The following is a 22,978-nucleotide window of genomic DNA, read 5'->3' as shown; positions in this document are numbered from 1 at the left end:
GGTTTTCCGTTTTGGAGGTGCTTCGCAAAACGAATCTCCTATGGGCTTGCTTCGCAAGACGACAATGTCTTGCGAGTTCCTGCGGGTTTTTTCCCCTTCCCCCCCTTTTTCTAAGCCGCTAAGCCGCTTATCAGCTGATCCGATAAGCTGATAAGCTGCTAAAAGCCGCTAATAGCGCTAATAGCGATAATCCGCTAAGCCGCTAATAGGGTTGCTTCGCAAGACAAAAAAACCGCTAGACGAAGAGAATCACAGAACGGATTATTTTCGTCTTGCGAGGCACCACTGTAGTCTGATCCTCTTTCAAAGTCATCCAAGTTGGTGACCCTCTGACAGTAAGAGCTGTTTGACAGTGGTACAGACCCTGCCCCTCGATCATTCAGCCTTTATTGGCATAAATTGGCATAGATGAGAAAGAGAAAAGTCTTCCATGGAACATTAGTAATTCAAACAAAATAAAATAAAACAACATAAAAATAAAAAATAAAAAAATCCTTCCAGTAGCACCTTAGAGATCAACTGAGTATGCACACAAAAGCTCATACCAATAACTAACTTAGTTGGTCTCTGAGGTGCTACTGGAAGGATTTATTTTATTTTATTTTATTTATTTTATTTTGTTTCGACTACGGCAGACCAACACGGCTACCTACTACCTCCAGACATATTAAACACATAAAACATACAAAAGACTTAGTAGCCACCGTTAAGTAAATCTAAGTAGCTTTAGATTTGACTTTAAAAATCTCGGCTAAATATCCTGAAACAATCTCAGTAATTTCAGGAATATCATCCCTCAGCAGATACTGGATTACAGATTCTTTGCAAGTAGATAATTTGAGCTTCAAGGGAGTTGCCCGTAGATCTCTCTCTGAAGAATGTCAAAGGCAGGGCATTCCAAAATAATAATAATTTTTTTTTAAATGATATATTTTATCTGGTGTATTCATGACACAACAGCAAAGTCTACTCTCGAAGGGGATTTTGGGGAGCCTAAAAAAATCTATGACCTGAAAAAGTGCTTTTGAATCAATCTAGGGGGCTGTTATGGGAGAATCAACACTATGGGGTTATAGCACTGATTGCTTTTATTGATTTAAAAACAAAAAACAACAACAGACCACCTTGAACAGGGCTGGATTTAGGTTTGATGAGGCCCTAAACTACTGAAGGAAATGGGGCCCTTTATACGTCCTTTGTCAACAACAAATTGTCACTGTTGCTATATTCTATATGGTAATTTGTGGACTTAGTAGGTATCTAAATCCATATGCATATGTTGCCGTGCAACCAGTCCATGCAGAATGTAGGCACCCTATATATAGAAATGAGCAAACCAGTAATATTTTAGGGAGCAGGCTAGCAGGCGGGGCCCATGACTTACATCACAGGAGCCTACACAACACAAAACACCGTTGCTGTATGTAGGTTTTATTTTATTTGTTTTCTATCTTATATTTTGGAAATGTACATCCAGGGTTTTTTCTCCTTTAATTTTTTTTTTTTTGGGGGGGGCAAGAGAGTAGAGCCCTAAGCTATAGCTTATAGCTTATTTAGCATATACATAAATCCGGCACTGGTGAAAAGCTTTCCCACATTGGAGGTCTCTAAACCGAGTTTGAATCGCTTTAATCTGCCATGGATGCTTTAGCTGTGATTCCTTCATTGCAGGGAGTTGGACTAGATGAACCAGCTCCACAATAGTATGGTTTTGTAAGTCCAAACTAATACCCACAATCTCTCCTCAGCTGGAACGAGTGGTTAAAACTGCCGGTCAAGTATCCAGACTTGCCGCGCAATGCCCAAGTGGCATTGACAATTTGGGATGTCTACGGACCTGGCAAAGCCATCCCTGTCGGGGGAACAACTGTCTCGCTCTTCGGAAAGTATGGGTATGTGGCTCGGCTTTCATGTGTTCTGTGCCTTGCAGATTTAAACACTGAAAACACATCAAACATTAAAAACTTCCCTAAACAGGGCTGCCTTCAGATGTCTTCTAAAAGTCAGATACAGTCGTACCTTGGATCTCAAATGCCTTGGCTCCTGAACAAATTGGCTCCCGAACAATCGAAACCCAGAAGTGAGTGTTCCGGTATTCAAACAATTTTCAGAAGCCGAATGTCCGACACAGCTTCTGATTAGCTGCAGGAGCGTCCTGCAGCCAATCAGAAGCTGTGCTTTGGTTTTTGAACGTTTTGGAAGTCGAACTGAAGTTCAACTTCCAAGGTACGACTGTAGTTGTTTATTTCCTTGACATCTGATGGGAGGGTGTTCCACAGGGCGGGCGCTTTCTACCTGGCTCCCTGTAACCTCACTTCTCGCAGTGAGGGAACCACCAGAAGGCCCTCGGCACTGAACCTCATTGTCTGGGCTGAACGATGGGGTTGGAGACGCTCCTTCAGGTATACAGGACCGAGGCTGTTTAGGGATTTAAAGGTCAGCACCAACACTTTGAATTGTGGGAGCCAATGTAGGTCTTTCAGGACTGGTGTTATATGGTCTCGGTGGCCACTCCCAGTCACCAGTCTAGCTGCCGCATTCTCTATGAAGCTCACTGGGTGACCTTGGGCCAGTCAAATACAAATACAAATACGATACAATATTGTCATTGTCCCATACAGAACAACAAAATTGAAAAATCTACATAAGACATTCAAAAACCAACAAGCCTGCTATCCCTTCATCTGCCATTCTTCCCTGGTGGGTAAATCTTGTGTCTTCCAATATTTCGCGATGAGTATTCTTGCTGCTGTTGTTGCATACATAAAAAAAGTTCTATCCTTCTTTAGCACCAATTGGCTGACCATGCCCAGGAGAAAGGCCTTTGGTTTCTTAAGGAAGGTATATTTAAATACCTTTTTCATTTCATTATAAATCATCTCCCAGAATGCCTTAATCCTTGGGCACGTCCAGCAAATGTGAACGAATGTACCTTCAGTTTCATTACATTTCCAACATTTATTATCGGGCAAATGGTAGATTTTTTGAAGCTTAACTGGTGTCATGTACCACCTATAAATCATTTTCATTAAATTTTCTCTTAAGGCATTACATGCCGTAAATTTCATGCCTGTGGTCCATAACTGTTCCCAGTCAGCCATCATTATGTTATGTCCAACATCTTGTGCCCATTTAGTCATAGCTGATTTCACCGTTTCATCCTGAGTGTTCCATTTCAACAGCAAGTTATACATTCTTGACAAATTCTTAGTTTTTGGATCTAACAATTCTGTTTCCAATTTTGATTTTTCCACCTGGAACCCAACTTTTTTGTCCAATTTGTATGCCTCCATTATTTGATAATAATGGAGCCAATCTCGCACTTTGTTTTTCAATTTTTCAAAACTCTGCAATTTTATTCTCTCTCCATCTTGTTCCAGAATTTCCCAATATTTCGGCCATTTGGCCTCCATATTGAGTTTTTTCTGTGCCTTCGCTTCCATTGGTGACAACCATCTTGGGTTTTTTTCCCTAACAAATCCTTATATCTTATCCAAACATTAAACAATGCTTTTCTAACAATATGATGTTTAAATGCTTTATGTGCTTTTACCTTATCATACCACAAATATGCATGCCATCCAAATACATTGTTAAAACCTTCTAAATCCAACACTTCAGTATTTTCAAGAAGCAGCCATTCTCTCAGCCAACAAAAAGCAGCTGATTCATAATAAAGTTTAAGGTCTGGCAGGGCAAATCCACCTCTTTCTTTAGCATCCGTTAGTATCTTAAATTTTATTCAAGGCTTCTTGCCCTGCCAAACAAATCTAGAAATATCCTTCTGCCACTTCTTGAAGCAATCCATCTTATCCAAAATTTGCAATGTTTGGAACAAAAATAACATCCTTGGCAGCACATTCATTTTTACCACAGCAATTCGGCTTAACAATGATAACTTCAAATTTGTCCATACTTCTAAATCCTTTTTCACTTCAGTCCAACATTTTTCATAATTATCCTTAAATAAGTTCACATTTTTAGCAGTCATGTTAACCCCTAAGTATTTCACTTTTTTAACCAATGTTAGTCCTGTCTCCTCCTGAAACTTCTCTCTCTCATTCATAGTTAAATTTTTCTCTAAAATCTTGGTTTTCATCTTATTCAACTTAAAACCTGCAACCTGTTCAAATTCTTGAATGAGTTCCAATACCCTTTTAGTACTGGGTTCTGGCTCCTGTAAAGTCAATACTAAATTATCAGCAAATACTTTCAATTTATATTGTTTAGCTCCCACCTGAATACCTTTAACCTCTTGGTCCTTTCTGATCATATTTAGCGAAACCTCTAGGACCGATATAAAAAGCAATGGAGAAATTGGGCAACCTTGTCGTGTCCCTTTTTCAATCTTAAACTCTTCTGTCATCACATTATTCACAATTAGTTTTGCCTTTTGTTCTGAATAAATTGCACCTATACCATTTTCAAAATCTTGTCCTACCCCCATCCCCTGTAGATTCTTCTTCATAAAACTCCAAGAAATATTCTCAAAGGCTTTCTCTGCATGCACAAATATCAAAACTGCTTTTGTATTGATATTCACTTGTAATTTTTCTAGAATATTAATTATATTCCTCGTATTGTTAGACAGATGTCTGCCTGGGAGAAAGCCCACTTGGTCTGTATGAATTTCTTCTGCTAACACCTTTTTATATCTTTTAGCCAAGATATCTGCGAAAATTTTATAATCCACATTAAGCAGCAATATAGGGCGGTAGTTCTTGAGCTGTGTCTTTTCAGTCTCTGTTTTCGGTATAAGTGTAATGTAAGCTTCCTTGTAAAATAGCCGATAAATCAAGACCATAAGGGGAGGGAAACATAAGGGTCAGACTGAGTCCAAACCAAAGGCCAGGAAGAACAGCTCTGTCTTGCAGGCCCTGCGGAAAGATGTCAAGTCCCGCAGGGTCCTAGTCTCTTGTGACAGAGCGTTCCACCAAGTCAGGGCCAGTAATGAAAAGGCCCTGGCCCTAGTTGTGACCAATCTAACCACCTTTCGACCTGGGACCTCCAAAATGTTGTCATTTGTGGACCTTAAAGCCCTCTGCGGGGCATAGCTATTTTAGGTAATTGGCACAATCTGTAAGAAGTAGTTGGGCCAGTCACTGCCTCTCAGCCTAGCCTGCTTTGCACGGTTGTTGTGGGCTTTGAATTAGGAGTGCGGACAACCATGCTTCAGCTCCTTGTATGAAAGGTTGAATGTAAATATGATGAATAGTGAGGAAAGAATGCATGTGATGAGCTACTGCTGCCTTACCAATCCTTTGGTGATCTTTCTGCATGTAGGTGTTCTGTCTGTGCTCGTGTGGTAAGGTAAAGGGACCCCTGACCATTAGGTCCAGTCGTGACCAAATCTGGGGTTGCGGCGCTCATCTCGCTCTATAGGCCGAGGGAGCCGGCGTACAGCTTCTGGGTCATGTGGCCAGCATGACTAAGCCGCTTCTGGCAAACCAGAGCAGCACACAGAAACGCCGTTTACCTTCCCACCAGAGCGGCACCTATTTATCTGATTGCACTGTGATGTGCTTTCAAACTGCTAGGCTAGCAGGAGCTGGGACAGAGGTACGGGAGCTCACCCCGTCATGGGGATTCGAACCACCGACCTTCTGATCAGCAAGTCCTAGGCTCTGTGGTTTAGACCACAGTGCCACCCGCGCCCCTGTGCTCACTGTCTGTGCTCGTGTGGGCGTTGTCCTAAATCTGCACTTTTCTCACAGGATGTTCCGCCAGGGAATGCACGATCTGAAGGTCTGGCCCAACGTGGAGGCAGACGGTTCGGAGCCCACCAAGACCCCGGGGAGGACCAGCAGCACTCTTTCGGAGGATCAAATGAGTCGACTTGCCAAGGTGAGGGGAAGTTCTTGGCTTTTGCTTTTGTGGCGCTAGTCCTCAGTGTCCTGATATTCTGAAGTGCGCACCCTCCGTGTCCGAAAGTATTTTAGTGTGATGCACTCTGTACGCCCGATTGCGGGAAGGACAGCACAGGCAAAAATGGCCTTTGTTTCTAATAGGATATCTAAGAAAAACAAATTCATGCCCTTAATAAGCAAGACAATAGGGTTCTTTTGTCCTTGATTGGTGTCTTAATACTTTCATCTTTCAATTACCAGTAATTGTCTCAAACTTTCCTGGAGAGTCTCTTTGTCATTCTGGTTAAATATGTACAGTGATTATCATTAAGTCCCATTATAATGTGATACAGCGCTACATCTTTCCTATCATGTTTCAGTTGCTGTGTTTCTTTTACGCTCCCCTTCTTTCCTTTAAAAATAGTTTCTTTTTCAATTTTAATAAAAGCAGGTGAGGTTGGGGGAGCCTAGCTTCCATGTGAAGTGTTTAATGCCTCCCTCCGTCATTTAATGTTACACGAGAGAGATCTGGGGTTAGCAACCACCCAGACCATATGTTGTATTGTAGCTCTGCCTGGAAAGTGTGTGTTTGTTTGTTGGTCAGGCAGCTCTGAGCTGTAGTAACACCAGTCATTCCCTTTCCACCCTAGATAAGAAGCTTTGAACTGAAGTAACTCTCATTTTTCACCTTCCACCCCGAATCAGAAGTTATGAGCTCCCTTGTCTCCTACATTCTAACCTGGGCAGGAAACTCTGAGCTGTAGAAATTCTCTAGCCACTCACTTTCCACCCTAGATAAGAAAGTTTGAGCTGTAGGAACTCTCCTTATTCTCCTTCCAGTCTGGAAAGGAAGCTCTGAGCTGTAGCAATTCCCTTACCTCTTATGTTCTACCCTGGGCAGGAAGCTCTGAGTTGTAGTGTTGTTGTTTAGTCGTTTAGTTGTGTCCGACTCTTCGTGACCCCATGGACCAGAGCACGCCAGGTACTCCTGTCTTCCACTGCGTACCACAGTTTGGTCAAACTCATGCTGGTAGCTTCGAGAACACTGCCCACCATCTCACCCTCTGTCGTCCCCTTCTCCTTGTGCCCTCCATCTTTCCCAACATCAGGGTCTTTTCCAGGGAGTCTTCTCTTCTCCCGAGGTGGCCAAAGTCTTGGAGCCTCAGCTTCAGGATCCGTCCTTCCAGTGAGCACTCAGGGCTGATTTCCTTAAGAAAGGAGAGGTTTGATCTTCTTGCAGTCCATGGGACTCTCAAGAGTCTCCTCCAGCACCAGAATTCAAAAGCATCAATTCTATGGCGATCAGCTGTAGTAACTCTCCTTATTCACCTTCCAGTCTGGAAAGGAAGTTCTAAGCTGTAGCAATTCCCTTGACTCTTACGTTCTACCCTGGGCAGGAAGCTCTGGGCTGTAGTAGAATCATAGAATCATAGAATCATAGAGTTGGAAGAGACCACAAGGGCCATCGAGTCCAACCCCCTGCCAAGCAGGAAACACCATCAGAGCACTCCTGACATATGGTTGTCAAGCCTCTGCTTAAAGACCTCCAAAGAAGGAGACGCCACCACACTCCTTGGCAGCAAATTCCACTGTCAAACAGCTCTTACTGTCAGGAAGTTCTTCCTAATGTTTAGGTGGAATCTTCTTTCTTGTAGTTTGAATCCATTGCTCCGTGTCCACTTCTCTGGAGCAGCAGAAAACAACCTTTCTCCCTCCTCTATGTGACATCCTTTTATATATTTGAACATGGCTATCATATCACCCCTTAACCTCCTCTTCTCCAGGCTAAACATGCCCAGCTCCCTTAGCCGTTCCTCATAAGGCATCGTTTCCAGGCCTTTGACCATTTTGGTTGCCCTCCTCTGGAGGCCTTTGACCATTTTGGTTGCCCTCCTCTGGAGGCCTTTGACCATTTTGGTTGCCCTCCTCCATTTTGGTTGACCATTTTGGTTGCCCTCCTCTAGTAACTCTCTAGCCACTCACTTTACACCCTATATTAGAAAGTTTGAACTATAGGAAGTCTCCTTATTCCCCTTCCAGTCTGGAAAGGAAGTTCTGATCTGTAGTAACACCTTCCACCTTGCACGTTGGGTCTGAGGTCCTAGATCTGGTGCAGTGTTTTCCCCTTGCACTCTGGGAGGTGTCGATTCCTGCTTTTGTGACAGTTTCATATCGTTCACTTTTGGCACCAAGTTCAATAGACCTTGTTAAATCTTTCCCCCCCTTCCTTTTTCCTTTTTACAAAATATGGATGTCAGATTTCATGGTTTCAAGGCAACTCTCCATGGCTTTGTGCAAATTGAAGTGAATATCTGGAACGGGGCTATAAATATGTCAGTTTGATCTTTTGGAGATTTACCATGGCAATAAACTAACTTGCATTAAAGTTGCACATACCTCTTATAAAGCTAGTTTACCTTGGGATTCTAATACAAAAAAAGATCATTATAATCCACACATTTCTAGTCGGTAGGTCACTGCGACATTGCCGAGGTTGAACTCAAAAGGAAATGTGTGCGGCATCGGCCAGCCAATCCCTGTTACCACTCTGTGCTGGCAGATAGTATTGGAGGAACTGTATAACAAATATAACAATTAGTCTTGGAGGAACTGTAAAATCTAGCAAAAGTATTTTAAGCTGGTTAGGGTGTCTAGCAAAAGTCGATTTTAAAAAAGTAAGTGGCTAGTCCCTTTGTCTTCTTGCAGAGGTGGACTTCAAAGCATTTGGACAATCTCTTCTACGGGAGTAGAGCGAATCAGGACTCTTACAAATTGACTTGACTTGTGGAGATCCTTCGCTCTCCTTTCCATGCCAGCATAAATTACGCAACACAAATGCAAAGCTATGTGATTCTTAGTCCAGATTTTGGCAAACTGTGACTCCCATTATCCTGGCCATCGGTCCTCTGGAGGGCCTCAGATTCCCCATTCCTGTTGGGTGATGGGTGCTGTAGTGGTTGGGAGTTACTCATGCGTAATCCTGCTCCGTTTGAGCATCGGATTGCCTGGTGAAACCCTCCGGACTACGCAGCCCATCTTAACGTGGCTACCCTTAGTCACTCGTAGTATCTGTCTGTGGGTGTTTCTTAAAGCGTTGCCAACATAAGAGTTGTTTGACGCCCAATCGTTTCCGCCTCTCACTGCGCGGGAGTCTCCTGCGCAGGGTGGGCGTGGGCAGCGGGGTGCTTGGGCTCTCCTCACTAACTTCCAATGAAGAGTCCTGGAGCCCCTGCACCTCCCTGTCCCGTTCCTCTCCTGGATCCCTGGTGTTACACTCATTCTCTTCCCCTTCTTCCCGGCCGAGTCTCCCTCTGGCGCTTGGACCTTCCCCTGCAGAATCAGAGACCCTCTCCTTCTCCCTTGCCTCTGATGGCAGTTCCCTGACAGGTGCCTTTGGAGCACCAAACTGAGTACCACTGCACTTTATGTCTGCCTCGGGCGACATTCTTAGCAGGGTATAAGATTTATAGTTTCACCAGCTGGGGCATTCCTGCGGAGGAAGGTCCCTTCCCTAAAGCAGAGTAGAAGTTTATGCTTTGAAAGCGAACCATTTTGCAATGAAAGGGCACCTGGACATCTGGAGAGAACGATGTTGTCAAAAGGAGACATATGTGACCTTCGGTTGACATTCAGACTTTTTAAAAGAATAAGCAATTGGACCAGAACTGGTTTGGTGCCTGGAGACGTTTTCTCTGTCCCGCCCAGTAGATGACTCCTAGCCACAGAAGCACGTGTGATTTTGGGATTCTCCTTAAGATGTCGCCACAGTCCCTTTTTAAGAGGATGTGAAGTCTATGTGCAGCTGTGTCAGTTGGCTTATGAACAGGAGAGGGAGACAGCAGTCTAGTTACTCTCACATGCTACCAAACTCAGACAGGGTTTGTTTCTGAACTGAGCTAGATGAGCAGGTGGTTTGACATAGGCCACAACAACAACACCATCCATTTATCATCATCATCTATTTTCTTTTCTTTTGTATACAACTTCTTAATTATATTTTCTGTTTTATAATTGAAAGTACTCATTTTTACATCCTTAAAATATCAGTGACTTCCCTTCTTCTCCTCCCATGGTTCATTTTACATATCATAAATCCCTTCATATTTTACAGAAACTATACCATTCAGCATTCCATTATTGCATCCATCATAACTTATTTACACTGTTGAATTTATCTTAATGCTGCCAGCGTTTTCAGCTGTTCACAGTTTTTCCCCATACATTCAACAAATGTTTTCCAATCTTCTCTAAGCGTATGTTCTTCTTGTTCTCTTATTCTGTATGCTAAGCCTGCAAGTTGCGCATATTCTGTCAACTTAAGTTGGGACCTCTTTGGTTGGGACCTCTTGGGACCTCATCATCATCATCTATTTCCTATGAATCTATGATTCTATTCAGTGTTAGAAACTCAGATTTATAAGCTAGGCACCAAATGGCTCCTTAGACCAAGGTTGCAGTCAGCAAAACAGAATGTTTAGTTGCCACTTAGGGGCAAGACAGACAGCTCTAAAGGCTTATTCTTCAAATGATGGACAGACTGTGGTTGATTCTCAGTTAAACACCTGGCTAGTTCAGAAGACAACCTTGAGCAAGGTTAAGAATTCTGAGACCTTCAAAAGTCACTCCGCATATATATTGGCCAGTCCCTACCTCTTTTTCTTAATGGTGACATGGACCATTCATAACAGAGGGATATTCTTCACAGCTGTGAGCAGGGGAATAGCTTGGGGTAAGTGAAGATGAGCAAAAACTGTTGACTAGGACATCGTTCACTGCTCCTGCTCATGCTGCACAGGAAAAGCATTTTGGTTCCTCAAGGTTCTGCAGTATTAAAACACTATGATACCATATTGAACATATGTGGCTTTCTCCAAAGAATTCTGGGAGCTGTAGTTTGGGTGGTGAGACATGTTTGGACACCCATCTCTGTTCCCCGCACAGATATACAGTTTCAAGAGCGATTTAGCCATCAGAGTTCCTGGAGAAGAAAGATTGATTGTTAAACCACTCTGGGAATTTCAGCTGTGGGACAGGAATGGGGGTTTTCTAATAACTCTCAGCACCCTTAACAAACTACACTTCCCATAATTCTTTGGGGGAACCATGACTATATACTATATACAACTATAAATGACCACATTTGTCCATGTATAAGACGCTCCCATGTATAAGACACCCCCTATTTTGGGGGTCTCCGAATTAAGAAAATAGGGGAGGATATAACCGTGTGTAAGACAACCCCCAATTTTAAACATTATTTTTTAATAAAAAAAAACCCCTAGTCTTATACACGAGAAAATACAGTAATTCTTTAAATGGATGGTTGTGAATGTACAGCAACATCCTATTTTCTCACTCTTTCGACTCCCTTCATATCTCTGTTAATACTGTAATAGAGTTACGCTGAGATGGAATTCCCTTTTGCCAATTAGGCTGTGATGCAAAATTTCTGAGAAAGCAGAATATTAGATTCCGGTTAATGGTCTAGAGATGGCTGCCCCTTCACAGCTCACAACTAATGAATGGGTCTCTTTAATGTAGGCCTCTGGCAAGGAACATTTGGAGGAAGTAAGTAGCAACACCAAAAAGCCACGGTTTGCTGGCGTCTGTCTTTGGGGGGAAAAATGCATGTTGCAACTTCCGGGTGACTAACGTCTTAATCACTGGAAAGCTTTCTCCGTGCTGCATATATTATGCTGCAAAACACTGCTCTGAAGCTGCCTTAGTGCGTATTAACCCGCCTATGCTTCTAAATGAACTTTATGAATTGCTGGTACGGGTCAGACAGGCCTGGATTTAACCACAGGGCGTTTCGTTTTCTTTCCGAAATGTATTTATTTGCCAATTTATATATGGTTGAGTCATAAGGAAGGTAATGTAAGTGATAAGAACAGTGTGAATTGCTGTGGAAAGTGTTTAGGCTGTTTTTCATAAAAGCATACAGCTGTGTGCAGGGGAGAGCTTGCATCCTTCAAAAGCACCTGAAATGTATGAGATAATAATAATAATAATAATAATAATAATAATAATAATAATAATAATTTATTATTTATACCCCACCCAGGCTGAGTTTCCCCAGCTACTCTGGGCGGCTCCCAATCAAGTGTTAAAAATAATGCAGCATTAAACATTAAAAACTTCCCTAAACAGGGCTGCCTTCAGATGTCTTTTAAAAATAAGATAGCTCCTTATTTCCTTGCCATCTGATGAGAGGGCTTTCCACAGGGCGGGCACCACTGCCGAGAAGTCCCTTTGTTTCCTGTAACCGCATTTCTTGCAATGAGGGAACCGCCAGAAGGCCCTCGGCACTGGCTCTCAGGCTGAACGATGGGGGTGGAGACGCTCCTTCAGGTATACTGGACCAAGGCCGTTTAGGGCTTTAAAGGTCAGCACCAACACTTTGAATTGTGCTCAGAAACATGCTGGGAGCCAATGCAGATCTCTCAGGACCAGTGTTATGTGGTCCTGACGTCCGCTCCCAGCCACCAGTCTTGCTGCCGCATTCTGGATTACCGTATTTTTCGCACCATAGGACGCACCGGACAATAGGACGCACTTTGTTTTAGAGGGGGGAGAACAAGGGGAAAAAAATCTCCCCCTCTCTGCCCAGCGCCCCTTAAGTGAAGCGGCAGGAGGCGCTGCACAGAGAGGGGGAGAACTTCCCCCCTCTTGTTTTCCTGCTCTAAAACAAGGTGTCGTTTAAGGTGCGTTCAGGCGGCTACCTTGGAAGCCTGGAGAGCGAGAGGGGTCGGCGTGCACTGACCCCTCTCGCACTCCAGGCTTCAGGTTCCTTTCGACCTGCTCTTTGGGGCTGGGGGGGGGGGGAAGCCCACCACCAGCCCCAAAGAGCAGGTCAGGGAGCAGTGGAAAGGCGCAGCGGAGAGGCTCCTGCCATAGCCGCGCGTCACCTCTCCAGCCAGGAGAGGGTCGCAGGGGGCTGCTTTAGCCAAGCGAGTGCTCTCCCGGCTGGAGAGGTGACGCGCGGCTACAGAGGCTCCTGCCATAGCCGCGCGTCACCTCTCCAGCCGGGAGAGGGTTGCGGGGTGCTTCTTTAGCTCCACGCGTGCTCTCCCGGCTGGAGAGGTGACACGGGGCTGTAGAGGTTCCTGCCATAGCCGCGTGTCACCTCTCCAGCCGGGAGAGGGTCGCGGGTCTATGGCATCTTCACTCCATAGGACGCACACACATTTCCCCTTCATTTTTGAAGGGGGAAAAGTGCGTCCTATAGAGCGAAAATACGGTAATTGCAGTTTCCGAGTCACCTTCAAAGGTAGCCCCACGTAGAGCACATTGCAGTAGTCCAAGCGAGAGATAACTAGAACATGCACCACTCTGGCAAGACAGTCCACAGGCAGGTAGGGTCTCAGCCTGCGTACCAGGTGGAGCTGGTAGACAGCCGCCCCGGACACAGAATTGACCTGCGCCTCCATGGACAACTGTGAGTCCAAAATTATTTCCAGGCTGTGCACCTGGTCCTTCAGGGGCACACTTTACCCCATTCAGGACCAGGGAACCCCCCACACCCACCCGCCCCCTGTCCCCCCAAAACAGTACTTCTGTCTTGTCAGGATTCAACCTCAATCTGTTAGCTGCCATCCATCCTCCAACCACCTCCAGACACTCACACAGGACATTCACCGCCTTCACTGGTTCTTATCCACGGGCAAGGAGTTCCATAGGTTCCATATGAAAATGCCATGCTCTTCGTTGTCACAGAACTGACATGATGTGGCGTTGTCTAAAGCACCCTGGAGTGCCTTGAAGGATGGTCAGGGTTGCCGCGGGCAACACTGGCCTCTGTCCCTCTTTCCTTCCCTCCCTCCTCTGATACCCTCTTGTGTCTCTGTCTCCAAAAGGCTCACACAGCTGTTTGTTGCAGCAGTCCTGGCTATAAGGTCCCCAGGCGAATGGTGCCTCTGGGGCTGGCCAGTGGGTGCTTCCCAGGCTCCTGTGGGGCAGTGTGAGGGGGCACCTCTTTGGGGCAGGGGGGGCAGCTCAGAGACCAGGGGCGGCGGCAGTAGCTGCCCAAAGCACTCCCAAGGACAGAGGGTGAAGGCACACTCCACAAGGGAGGGTGTTGGGAAAAGGGTGAGAGACTGCCAGCTTTGCAGGCAAGGGGGGTCATAACTGGACTCCTGAGCCCCACAGGGGTGGCAAAAAAAGAATATAGTTGGTCAAGGGAGCCATGGACCCAGAAAGGTTGAAAACCTCTGGTCTGAAAGCATAGTACCGTATTTTTTGCCCCATAGGATGCACTTTTTCCCCTCCAAAAATGAAGGGGAAATGTGTGTGCGTCCTATGGGGCGAATGCAGGCTTTCGCTGAAGCCTGGAGAGCGAGAGGGGTCGGTGCGCACCGACCCCTCTCGCTCTCCAGGCTTCAGGAAGCTATCCGCAAGCCTTGCAAGCCCGGTGGGAGTTCCCGTGGGCTCACAAGGCTTGCGGGCAGCAGCCTGCAGACCTGGTGAGTGTCCGCAAGCCTTGCGCGCCAGGCAGGAGGTCCCGCCGGGTGTGCGAGGCTTGGGGCGGCAGCCTGTCGCCCGAAGCACGGGGAGCCCTCCGGAGGGCTCCCCATGCTTCGGGCGAGTGTCCGCAAGCCTTGCACACCCGGCAGGAGGTCCCGCCGAGCCCGCGAGGCTTCTGCAAGTGTTTTCTTCGGGCGAGCGGCAGCCTGCAGCCCGAAGCACGCGGAGCCCTCCGTAGGGTGCCCTGTGCTTCAGGCAGGTGTGCGCAAGGCTTGGTGCGGCAGCCGCGGCGGGGGGGGGGTGTAATTTTTTTTATTCATTTCCCCCCCAAAAAACTGAGGTGCGTCCTATGGGCCAGTGCGCTCTATAGGACGAAAAATACGGTACGTTGGACAATGATTCCAATTTTCTATGTACAGTGGTACCTCGGGATGTGAACGGGATCCATTCCGGAGTCCTGTTTGCATCCTGAATAGAACGTAAGACGCGTCTGCATGTGCGCGGGTTGCGTTTCACCACTTCTGCTCATGCGCGTGATGTCATTTTGACCATCTGTGCATGCGCAAAACCCGGAAGTAGCACGCAACCTGAAAATACTTATCCTGAAGCATATTTATCCCGAGGTATGACTGTATATGTGAAAAGAAAAAGATATATTGTATGGATGATTGTGGTCAGAAAGGTTTAACGCTACAGAGGGATGCCGTTGATCTGCAATTGCCCTAATTTCTGTAGGGTCTCTCAGACCCCATTACTTATGCATCTTCTCCTCTAACTCAGATGACTAGGGGATGTTAAGTAAAATGCAGCAAAGCATCAGGATGATAAATACAGCAGTCCCAACATCCTAACTATGGTATCGACATGAAATAGTGATTGTTGTGTTAAAGGACAATATTCCCCACATTGGGGTCATTCAGGCCCAGTCCGCCTTTGATGTCCAATTCCCGAATTCAGTTTAGCTGAGGTCTGATTGGCCCAAATCTAATTTTCATGACATGGGAAATGGGAGTGGTGCCTGAAACCATGGAGAACGGTCAACCCAATGCCTCAACTCAATGCGTGTGGTGCAGGTGGCGGGAGTGCAGTTTTGGTTTACGTTTTGGTGGGTCAGCTGTGACCCCCCCAACCCCGCAAAAAAACATAGGAGAGTTAAACGAAGTGGTACCTCCCTTGTCATTGTTCCCCTGCCATTGGGCTTGTTGCCTTTTATAATAATACGGACTAAAAACTCACACCAGGAGTGGCATGCGTGGTTTCTTGTCCTGTATGGATTGGTGTTTGCTTGAAGCCTCCTATCCCCGAGTGCGTCTTGTTTCGAGCAATATTATGCTAATGTGTTTCGGCTGTGTGTCTGGGACTGCAAAATCCAGTGGTTGTCAAGCATAATACGTGGCCGGTGGGGCCGAGTTCACTAGGGGTGGGGAGTGGAGCATGTGTGTTTCTGTCTCGCATGTTTTGTTGAAATCCTCTGTAGACCGCCTTTGGGTCCGAAGCTACCAAGAGAGGGTCCCCTTCTGAGACGCAGGCACAGTGGGGGTTCGTTGAGGCTGTTTTGCCCTATTCTCTGGGGCCTTTGGAAGTGTGTATTACTCTTGATTGAGTAACTGCACCCTCTGGCCCTAGCTGATTCTTGCAGATGAGCTGCATTGTGCAAATTGAACCATCTCATTATATGCCGTTTCCCCCTAATTCGGTAAATTTTGAGTATTGTTCTACCTTAACAAAGCTCTTGAAAACGTAAATGATAAATATTACAGGTTCAGCCATTGTTCTTAGCAATGAGGACGGTTGAGGTGAAGGTTATATTGCAGCACAGAATTTACTTCCACAAATTATAGATCTGCAAATCTTCATACAGGGTCGATCTCACGCTTTTGTTTTAGACTTGGTGTCTGGGTTATTGGGTGTTTTTTGTTTTGTTTTTGTTTTGTAGAAGGAAAACCTTTACTCTTTAATATTTTTTATTACATTTTCTTTTTTACAATTTCAAATAAACATTTAGCAAAATTTAAAATACCCAATGACTTCCATTCTTCTCTTTCCATGGGTCATTTTACATCTTTTACATCCCTGCATAACCGTTCAAATCAATTTCCCACTTTTGCATCCATCAAAAATTATTTACTCGGTTGAATTTATCTTAATGCTGCCAGCGTTTTCAGCTGCATACAGTTTTCCCACATGTATTGAATAAATGTGTTCCAATCTTCTGCAAAAGGAAAATATTTAGGTAGGTTGCAAGCCAAACCCTCTTTGTGGACTGAGCAGACGTATAAGTTAAACAAGCTATAGCTGAGGGCTCCACTCTCTTGGGGGGGTTCCCAAAATTTAAAGGAATAAAAACACCTGGATGTACATTTCCAAAATATAAGGTAAAAAACAAATAAAATAAAACCTACGTAGAGCAATGGTGTTTTGTGTTGTGTAGGTTCCTATGACGTAAGTAATGGGCCCCACCTGCTAGCCTGCTCCCTAAAATGTCACTAGTTAGATACCTATTAGCTTCATAAAATACCATATAGCATATATTCAACACACAAAAAACAGCGACAATTTTTTGTTGACAAAAGACAGCTACCTTCAGTAGCTTAGGGCCTAATCAAACTTAAATTCGGTCCTTCACACATCTTCCACCCACCAGGTACTGCGCCGACGCAACACATGATTCACCTATGAAGCTAACTTAGCTGCCTTTAAAACGTCAATAAGGGCAAGAACTGTGTCAAAGCCCACTCTTTGCGAGAGTTAAAGGAAACCTCAGATTCAGAGATTGTAGACACAGCGTGGGTTTACCTTTCTGAATCTCACAAAAGGATATTGTGTCCAGCTGCTGGAGAAGACCCATGAATGTGGCTCAACTGAGATGGTTGCGGCTCACTTTCCCTGCCATTTTAATTTATGTCCAGAGACCAGTTCACTGCAAGTAATATTGGGCTTTATCCAACATAGTGCTCATGTGAATGTGTTGTGCATGGATAAATTAGCACAAAGATTTATCCATGCACAACACAGTGTTTCCCACCATCCGCCCCCCATGCACCCCCTAAATCTGTGCTGGGAGTTCCTGCAGATCTGGAGAAGGCATGGAGCATGCACAGGGGCAGGAGGGAGAAAAATCCTCTTGCACTTGTGCTAATCTATAATAATAATAATAATAATATTTTTTTATTTCTACCCCGCCCTTCCTGGTTCAGAAAACCAGGCTCAGGGCGGCTCATAACAAATTTAAAACACTTAATTGATGCAACAAAAACAGCATAAAATACAGTATAAAACGGAAATAACAATAAATTCAGAATTCAAAAATCAATTTAGGGGGGAAATCCATCCAATAAACATTAGATGATCACCAGGGCTAGCTGGCTAAGTTAGTTCTATTTGGGCCAGCGAGGAGACCAGGGGAGAATTAGCTGTGGGGTCTCAGAGCGGGTGATCTTCATAAAAAGGGGACGGAGGGGAAGAAAAGGGAAATAAAAGATCAGACTGAATTCAAATTAAAGGCTAGGCAGAATAGCTCTGTCTTACAGGCCCTGCGGAAGGAAGTTAAATCCTGCAGGGCCCTGGTCTCCTGGGACAGAGCATTCCACCAGGTTGGAGCCATCAGTGAGAAGGCCATGGCCCTGGTGGAGGATAATCTGACTTCCTTAGGGCCCGGGACCTCTAAGCTATGATTATTCATGGACTATGCAATGATTTAATCTATGCAATGTTTTAATTGAATACTATCCCTATGACTCCTGACATCACCAATGTTGGCTGCGTCCACACAACAGTTTCTTTCATTCCCCCCAGCTGTTGGTTTCAGCATTGTATTTGAGGTTTCACACCGCAGGGAAGCTACTCCTGGGAATATGTTCCACAAGTTTAACACTCATTTCTGTTTGCAAGTTTGCAAGCAGGTTGTTTCCTGGAAGTGCTCAACTTCTTTTGCATTCTGCCATATTTGCAGAAGTTGGCTGGTTCGTTGTGTGAAAGCTCAACTGAGATGCGGAAATCAACAGAGAAATGTCAGAGTAATGGAACGAACTGCCATCTCAATGCAGCCTTGGTGCTCTGTAACGAACAATTTGGGAATGCTTCCCCCACCTCCAGTCTCATGGATTCCAGAAAGAGATCGAGCATGCAAAGTTGCAATGCTAAGCACACTTTCTGTGCGGTAATTAATTCTTGGGGAAACATGCTCGGAATTCCACTAAGCACCTCTCCCATCAAAGCCCTTGGGACTGAACACTGTTTTTTAAGGTGGATTGTGACCTTTCTGAATAGGTTAACTAAATCTCCCCCCCCCCAGCTCCTTTGATTAGCATGCTCTGAATTTTGGGAACATGCTGGCTGTTATAAAGGCAGCTGAACTGTTTTGCCGAGGCTTGAAATACATGCCATGTATATTTCGTTTAAAGCAATTTTCGGTTGTCTTCAAAACAACCAATTCCTGCGTTTCAGGGAGTTGGACTGAATGACCTTTGGAAATCCCTTCCAACTCTACGATTCTGTGATCAGAATTCAGAATGACACCTCTCTCTTTCTCTTTCCACCCATGGCAGCTCACCAAATCTCACCGACAAGGCCACATGGTCAAAGTCGACTGGCTGGACAGACTGACCTTTCGGGAGATCGAGATGATCAATGAGGTAGGTCATAGGGGGCACTGAGTTTCTAATGAGCTTTCGAGCCTTGCTGATGCAAAAACCTCGGCGCACCAGGATGTCTGTAATTCAGGGGGCGCACCCAGTCTCCACCCACACTCCATGCAAATGTTTAGGGTGTTTCTCTTCCTTAATTTATAGCTTGTATCTAATAAAGTTTGACACGACCTTTCGTTTGGCAGTGCCTGGCAAGGTGCTTAGCCCAGCCCAGCCCAGCTTCTTGCAACCTCGCAATATGGGGGAGTTAGAGCAATAAGATAACGAGATAAAACAATATTAAAGCAACAGGATGCAGCACTAGAGGAAGCCCTAAAAAAAGTTAAAAAGTAAAATGGAAGAGAGGGATAAAAACAAGGGCTGGGGGTTGATTATAGAGCCGAAACCTGCAACTCTGATGATTAGGGTGTTAAATTAAAGACTCAGCCCTCCGGGCTCTGAGGTTTTTCACTTCAAAGGCTGGAAATGGATCAGTTTCTGTGCACAAATATAAGATGGGGGACACCTGGCTTACCAGCAGTACATGTGAAAAGAATCTAGGGGTCTTGGTGGACCACAAGCTTAACATGAGTCAACAGTGTGATGCAGCAGCAAAAATAGGTAATGCGATTCTAGGCTGCATCAACAGGAGTCTAGTGTCCAGATCAAAGGAAGTGATAGTACCACTCTATTCTGCCCAAGGCAGACCATACTTGGAATACTGTGTCCAGTTCTGAGTGCTACAGTTTAAGAAGGATATTGACAAGCTGGAACGTGTGCAGAGCAGGGCAACCAAGATGATCAAGGGTCTGGAAACCGAGCCTGATGAGGAACAGTTGAAGGAGCTGGGTATGTTTAGCCTGGAAAAGAGGAGACTGAGAGCCTAGTCTCTTGTGACAGAGCGTTCCACTAGATCGGAGCCACAGCCGAAAAAGCCCTGACTCTGGTTGAGGCCAGCCTAACCTCCCTGTGGCCCGGGACCTCCAGGATGTTTTTGTTTGAAGACCGCAAGGTCTTCCGTGGGACATACCAGGAGAGGCAGTCCCGTAGGTACGAGGGTCCTAGACCATATAGGGCTTTAAAGGTTAAAACCAGCACCTTAGTGCAGTAGTCTCCAGTCTTTTCTGACCAGGGGCCCATCTTTAATCCACACATGAATTTGGAGACCCACCTCTTCCTCGTTCTTACCATATATTTGCATTGTGGTGCTTCTCCTGCAACCCAACTTAGATCCAGCTGTGACCTGATGGTGGGTCCCCAATACCCAACGGATTAGTGCAGTGTTTCTCAGACTTGTCATCCACCAGCTGCTGGAGACCCAACTCTCATCACCTGTAGCTAGCAGGACCAGTGGTCAGGGTCGATGGGCGTTGCAGTCCAGCAATAACCGGAGAACAAAGTTTGCAAAACATGGGAATAGTGGGTCTACAGAGAAGCAGAGACTCCAAACCTCCATGCTTTAGAACATCTACAGCCTGCCATCATTGTGCTTCTCCCCCCGCCAAGAAAACACCTTCCTTGTAGCAACTTTGGAAGTTTCAGTCAGTTTAGCCGTCCCAGTTTTGGGTTACCACAAACCAAGGTTCTGCAGCAGCAGCATGGAGATCTGATCTATAAGTTTCCTGCGCAGGAGATAATTCATTCTTTCCCCATTCCACAAACAACAGGTGTTTCTTTCTCAGCGCAGTTTATCCTGGCATTAAATCTCTTCCTCCCCCCTCTCTCTTTGCTTTCAGAGTGAGAAGCGCAGTTCCAACTTTATGTATCTGATGATTGAATTCCGCTGCGCAAAATGCGATGACAAAGAATACGGGATAGTTTATTACGAGAAGGTACGCATCTTTCACGAGCTTTTAGGTTTTTGTTTATTTTTGCATCTCAAGCGCCAGGCAAACAAATTTGCATGTTTCCCCTCGTGTCGGGGCTGGCGGTGGAATACTTATTCCCCCGCCCTTCCAGGACAGTCTAGCAGACACAGCTGCCAGGTGGTAGACACTTATGTGAGCATGCAAATGAAACACAGAAGCTGTCTTGTGATTGCGTGTTCCAGACATTCATGTAATGCACTTCAAGTTTATAGAATTTTGTTAAGTGAAAGTAATTTTAAGAATCTTCAGATTCACTGGCCCAGCTTTCCTCCTTTGTTTCCTGCCCTCAACCCACTCCCCCCCAACCCCCCTTCTAATAAACACCCCCACCATCACAACTTTAAAACTTGTGCAGATAAGTCTTGCAGGACTCTTTTATTTCAAATGATTAGAGGGTTGGAAAGGATGCATTTTACAAAAATGCATGGGCTATGTTCAAGGGGCATGCTACATGGTTTTGCGCTTATACATTTTTTAAATAGTTATTTCATTAATTAATCGCTGTACATTGATTTGGGTCTCTATTCAAGGTTTGACTTTGCTCATTTGCAAACCCAGAGTGGCAGGGCATGAGACATAACTATAACCAAAGGCGCAAAATTGTAAGGCATGTTCACTACCTTCATAATCATAATCTGAAATTTAAAGAGTGGGAAAAGCAACTTAAAGCATTGTAAAGCATTGTAATGTGATGTAGTGCCTTTGAAAATGACATAGCTTAGAAATGGCATTTGCTTGGGTGTGTGTGGTTGCACTGATAATTTTTTCTGGTAGATATATTGACAAGCAATTAAATCAAGTGCTTGCTGTTTCCTACCCTAACTGAAGATCTGGCCTCTTCCTAACTTCCTTCAGCCCTTAACAAAATCAATTATCCTAGTATTTTGGTAGGGATGTTGATTGTTGCCCAGTCAGTAACTGCTTTCCAGAATCCTGTTGTTATCAGCTGGGTAGGAATGTGTGAAGAAGAGTTAGATAAGAAATAAATAAGCAGTAAGCAAGCAGACAAGAAGAAAAAATGATTGCAGTTTTCATTTATTTTCACTACTCGTGTAGGCAAAGCTGCATAAGATGCAGACGATGGATGCCCCTAAACTATCTGGGGGTGCAGAATGTATCTGAGACCCTGCTCTTCTTAATATTTCTTCATTCTGGTTGCTTTTACACAGTCCAGGATTTGTATTCCAAACAGTCCAGTAATGTTATCATTCTCACATTGGCTAAAGAACCATTGCTGTTTTCTTCTTTGAGTAATTTATAGCATCTTATTATGACGATTACATGATGTTTCCTTTAATCTCATCATCCAAAGGTCTCAGGTATGGTTGGCATTCGTCTCTCACAGGAGACAACAGAAGTATGCACTGTGGTCTAAACCACTGAGCCTCTTGGGCTTGCCAATCAGAAGGTCAGCAGTTCGAATCCCTGCAACGGGGTGAGCTCCCATTGCTCTGCCCCAGCTCCTGTCGACCTAGCAGTTCGAAAGCATGCGAGTGCAAGTAGATAAATAAGTACCACTGTGGAGGGAAGGTAAACAGTGTTTCCGTGTGCTCTGGTTTCCATCAAGGTGTTTGTGTTGTGCCAGAAGTAGTTTAGTCCTGCTGGCCACATGATCTGGAAAGCTGTCTGTGGACAAACGACGGCTCCCTCGGCCTGAATGTGAGATGTGCACTGCAATCCCATAGTCACCTTTGACTGGACTTAACTGTCCAGGGGTCCTTTACCTTTTTTATTTTTATATGTGTAGTTCTATTGGTCTCATGTAACTGTCACAGAAATTCCGTACAAAGTTCCAGGCAGCCGGCACAAGATGACAGAGGGTTGAAGTTTACATCTGTTTTTGGTTTATTGTGACTCCTGAACTGCTTGCTGAAGCTGATGGTTTGGGGTCCTAAAGGTAAAGGGACCCCTGACTGTTAGGTCCAGTCGTGGATGACTCTGGAGTTGCGGCTCTCATCTTGCTTTACTGGCCGAGGGAGCCGGTGTACAGCTTCCGGGTCATGTGGCCAGCATGACTAAGCCGCTTCTGGCGAACCAGAGCAGCGTACGGAAATGCTGTTTACCTTCCCGCCGGAGTGGTACCTATTTATCTACTTGCACTTTGATGTGCTTTCGAACTGCTAGGTTGGCAGGAGCTGGGACCGAGCAACGGGAGCTCACCCTGTCGCGGGGATTC

At 45.2% G+C, this 22,978-nt stretch overlaps 1 protein-coding gene across 2 annotated transcripts in view; it reads left to right on the top strand.

Annotated features, from left to right (window-relative positions):
• PIK3C3 (phosphatidylinositol 3-kinase catalytic subunit type 3) overlaps nucleotides 1–22,978 on the top strand; it is a 121,947-nt gene that overhangs the window by 3,980 nt on the left and 94,989 nt on the right. Inside the window, exons 3-7 of one of the 2 annotated variants that reach the window (XM_083465821.1) lie at nucleotides 1,749–1,892; nucleotides 5,715–5,844; nucleotides 11,388–11,414; nucleotides 18,857–18,943; nucleotides 20,671–20,766. In XM_083465821.1, coding sequence (XP_083321947.1) covers nucleotides 1,749–1,892; nucleotides 5,715–5,844; nucleotides 11,388–11,414; nucleotides 18,857–18,943; nucleotides 20,671–20,766 — 484 coding nt within the window. The remainder of the gene's footprint in view (nucleotides 1–1,748; nucleotides 1,893–5,714; nucleotides 5,845–11,387; nucleotides 11,415–18,856; nucleotides 18,944–20,670; nucleotides 20,767–22,978) is intronic. The other variant, XM_083465822.1, reaches the window with a different exon arrangement.

Source organism: Podarcis liolepis (genome assembly GCF_965112155.1).
Source record: "Podarcis liolepis genome assembly, chromosome: 11".
In the NCBI taxonomy this organism is placed as follows: domain Eukaryota; kingdom Metazoa; phylum Chordata; class Lepidosauria; order Squamata; family Lacertidae; genus Podarcis; species Podarcis liolepis.
Note: the sequence above shows the minus strand (reverse complement) of the source record. Positions and strands in the feature narration are given on the sequence as shown.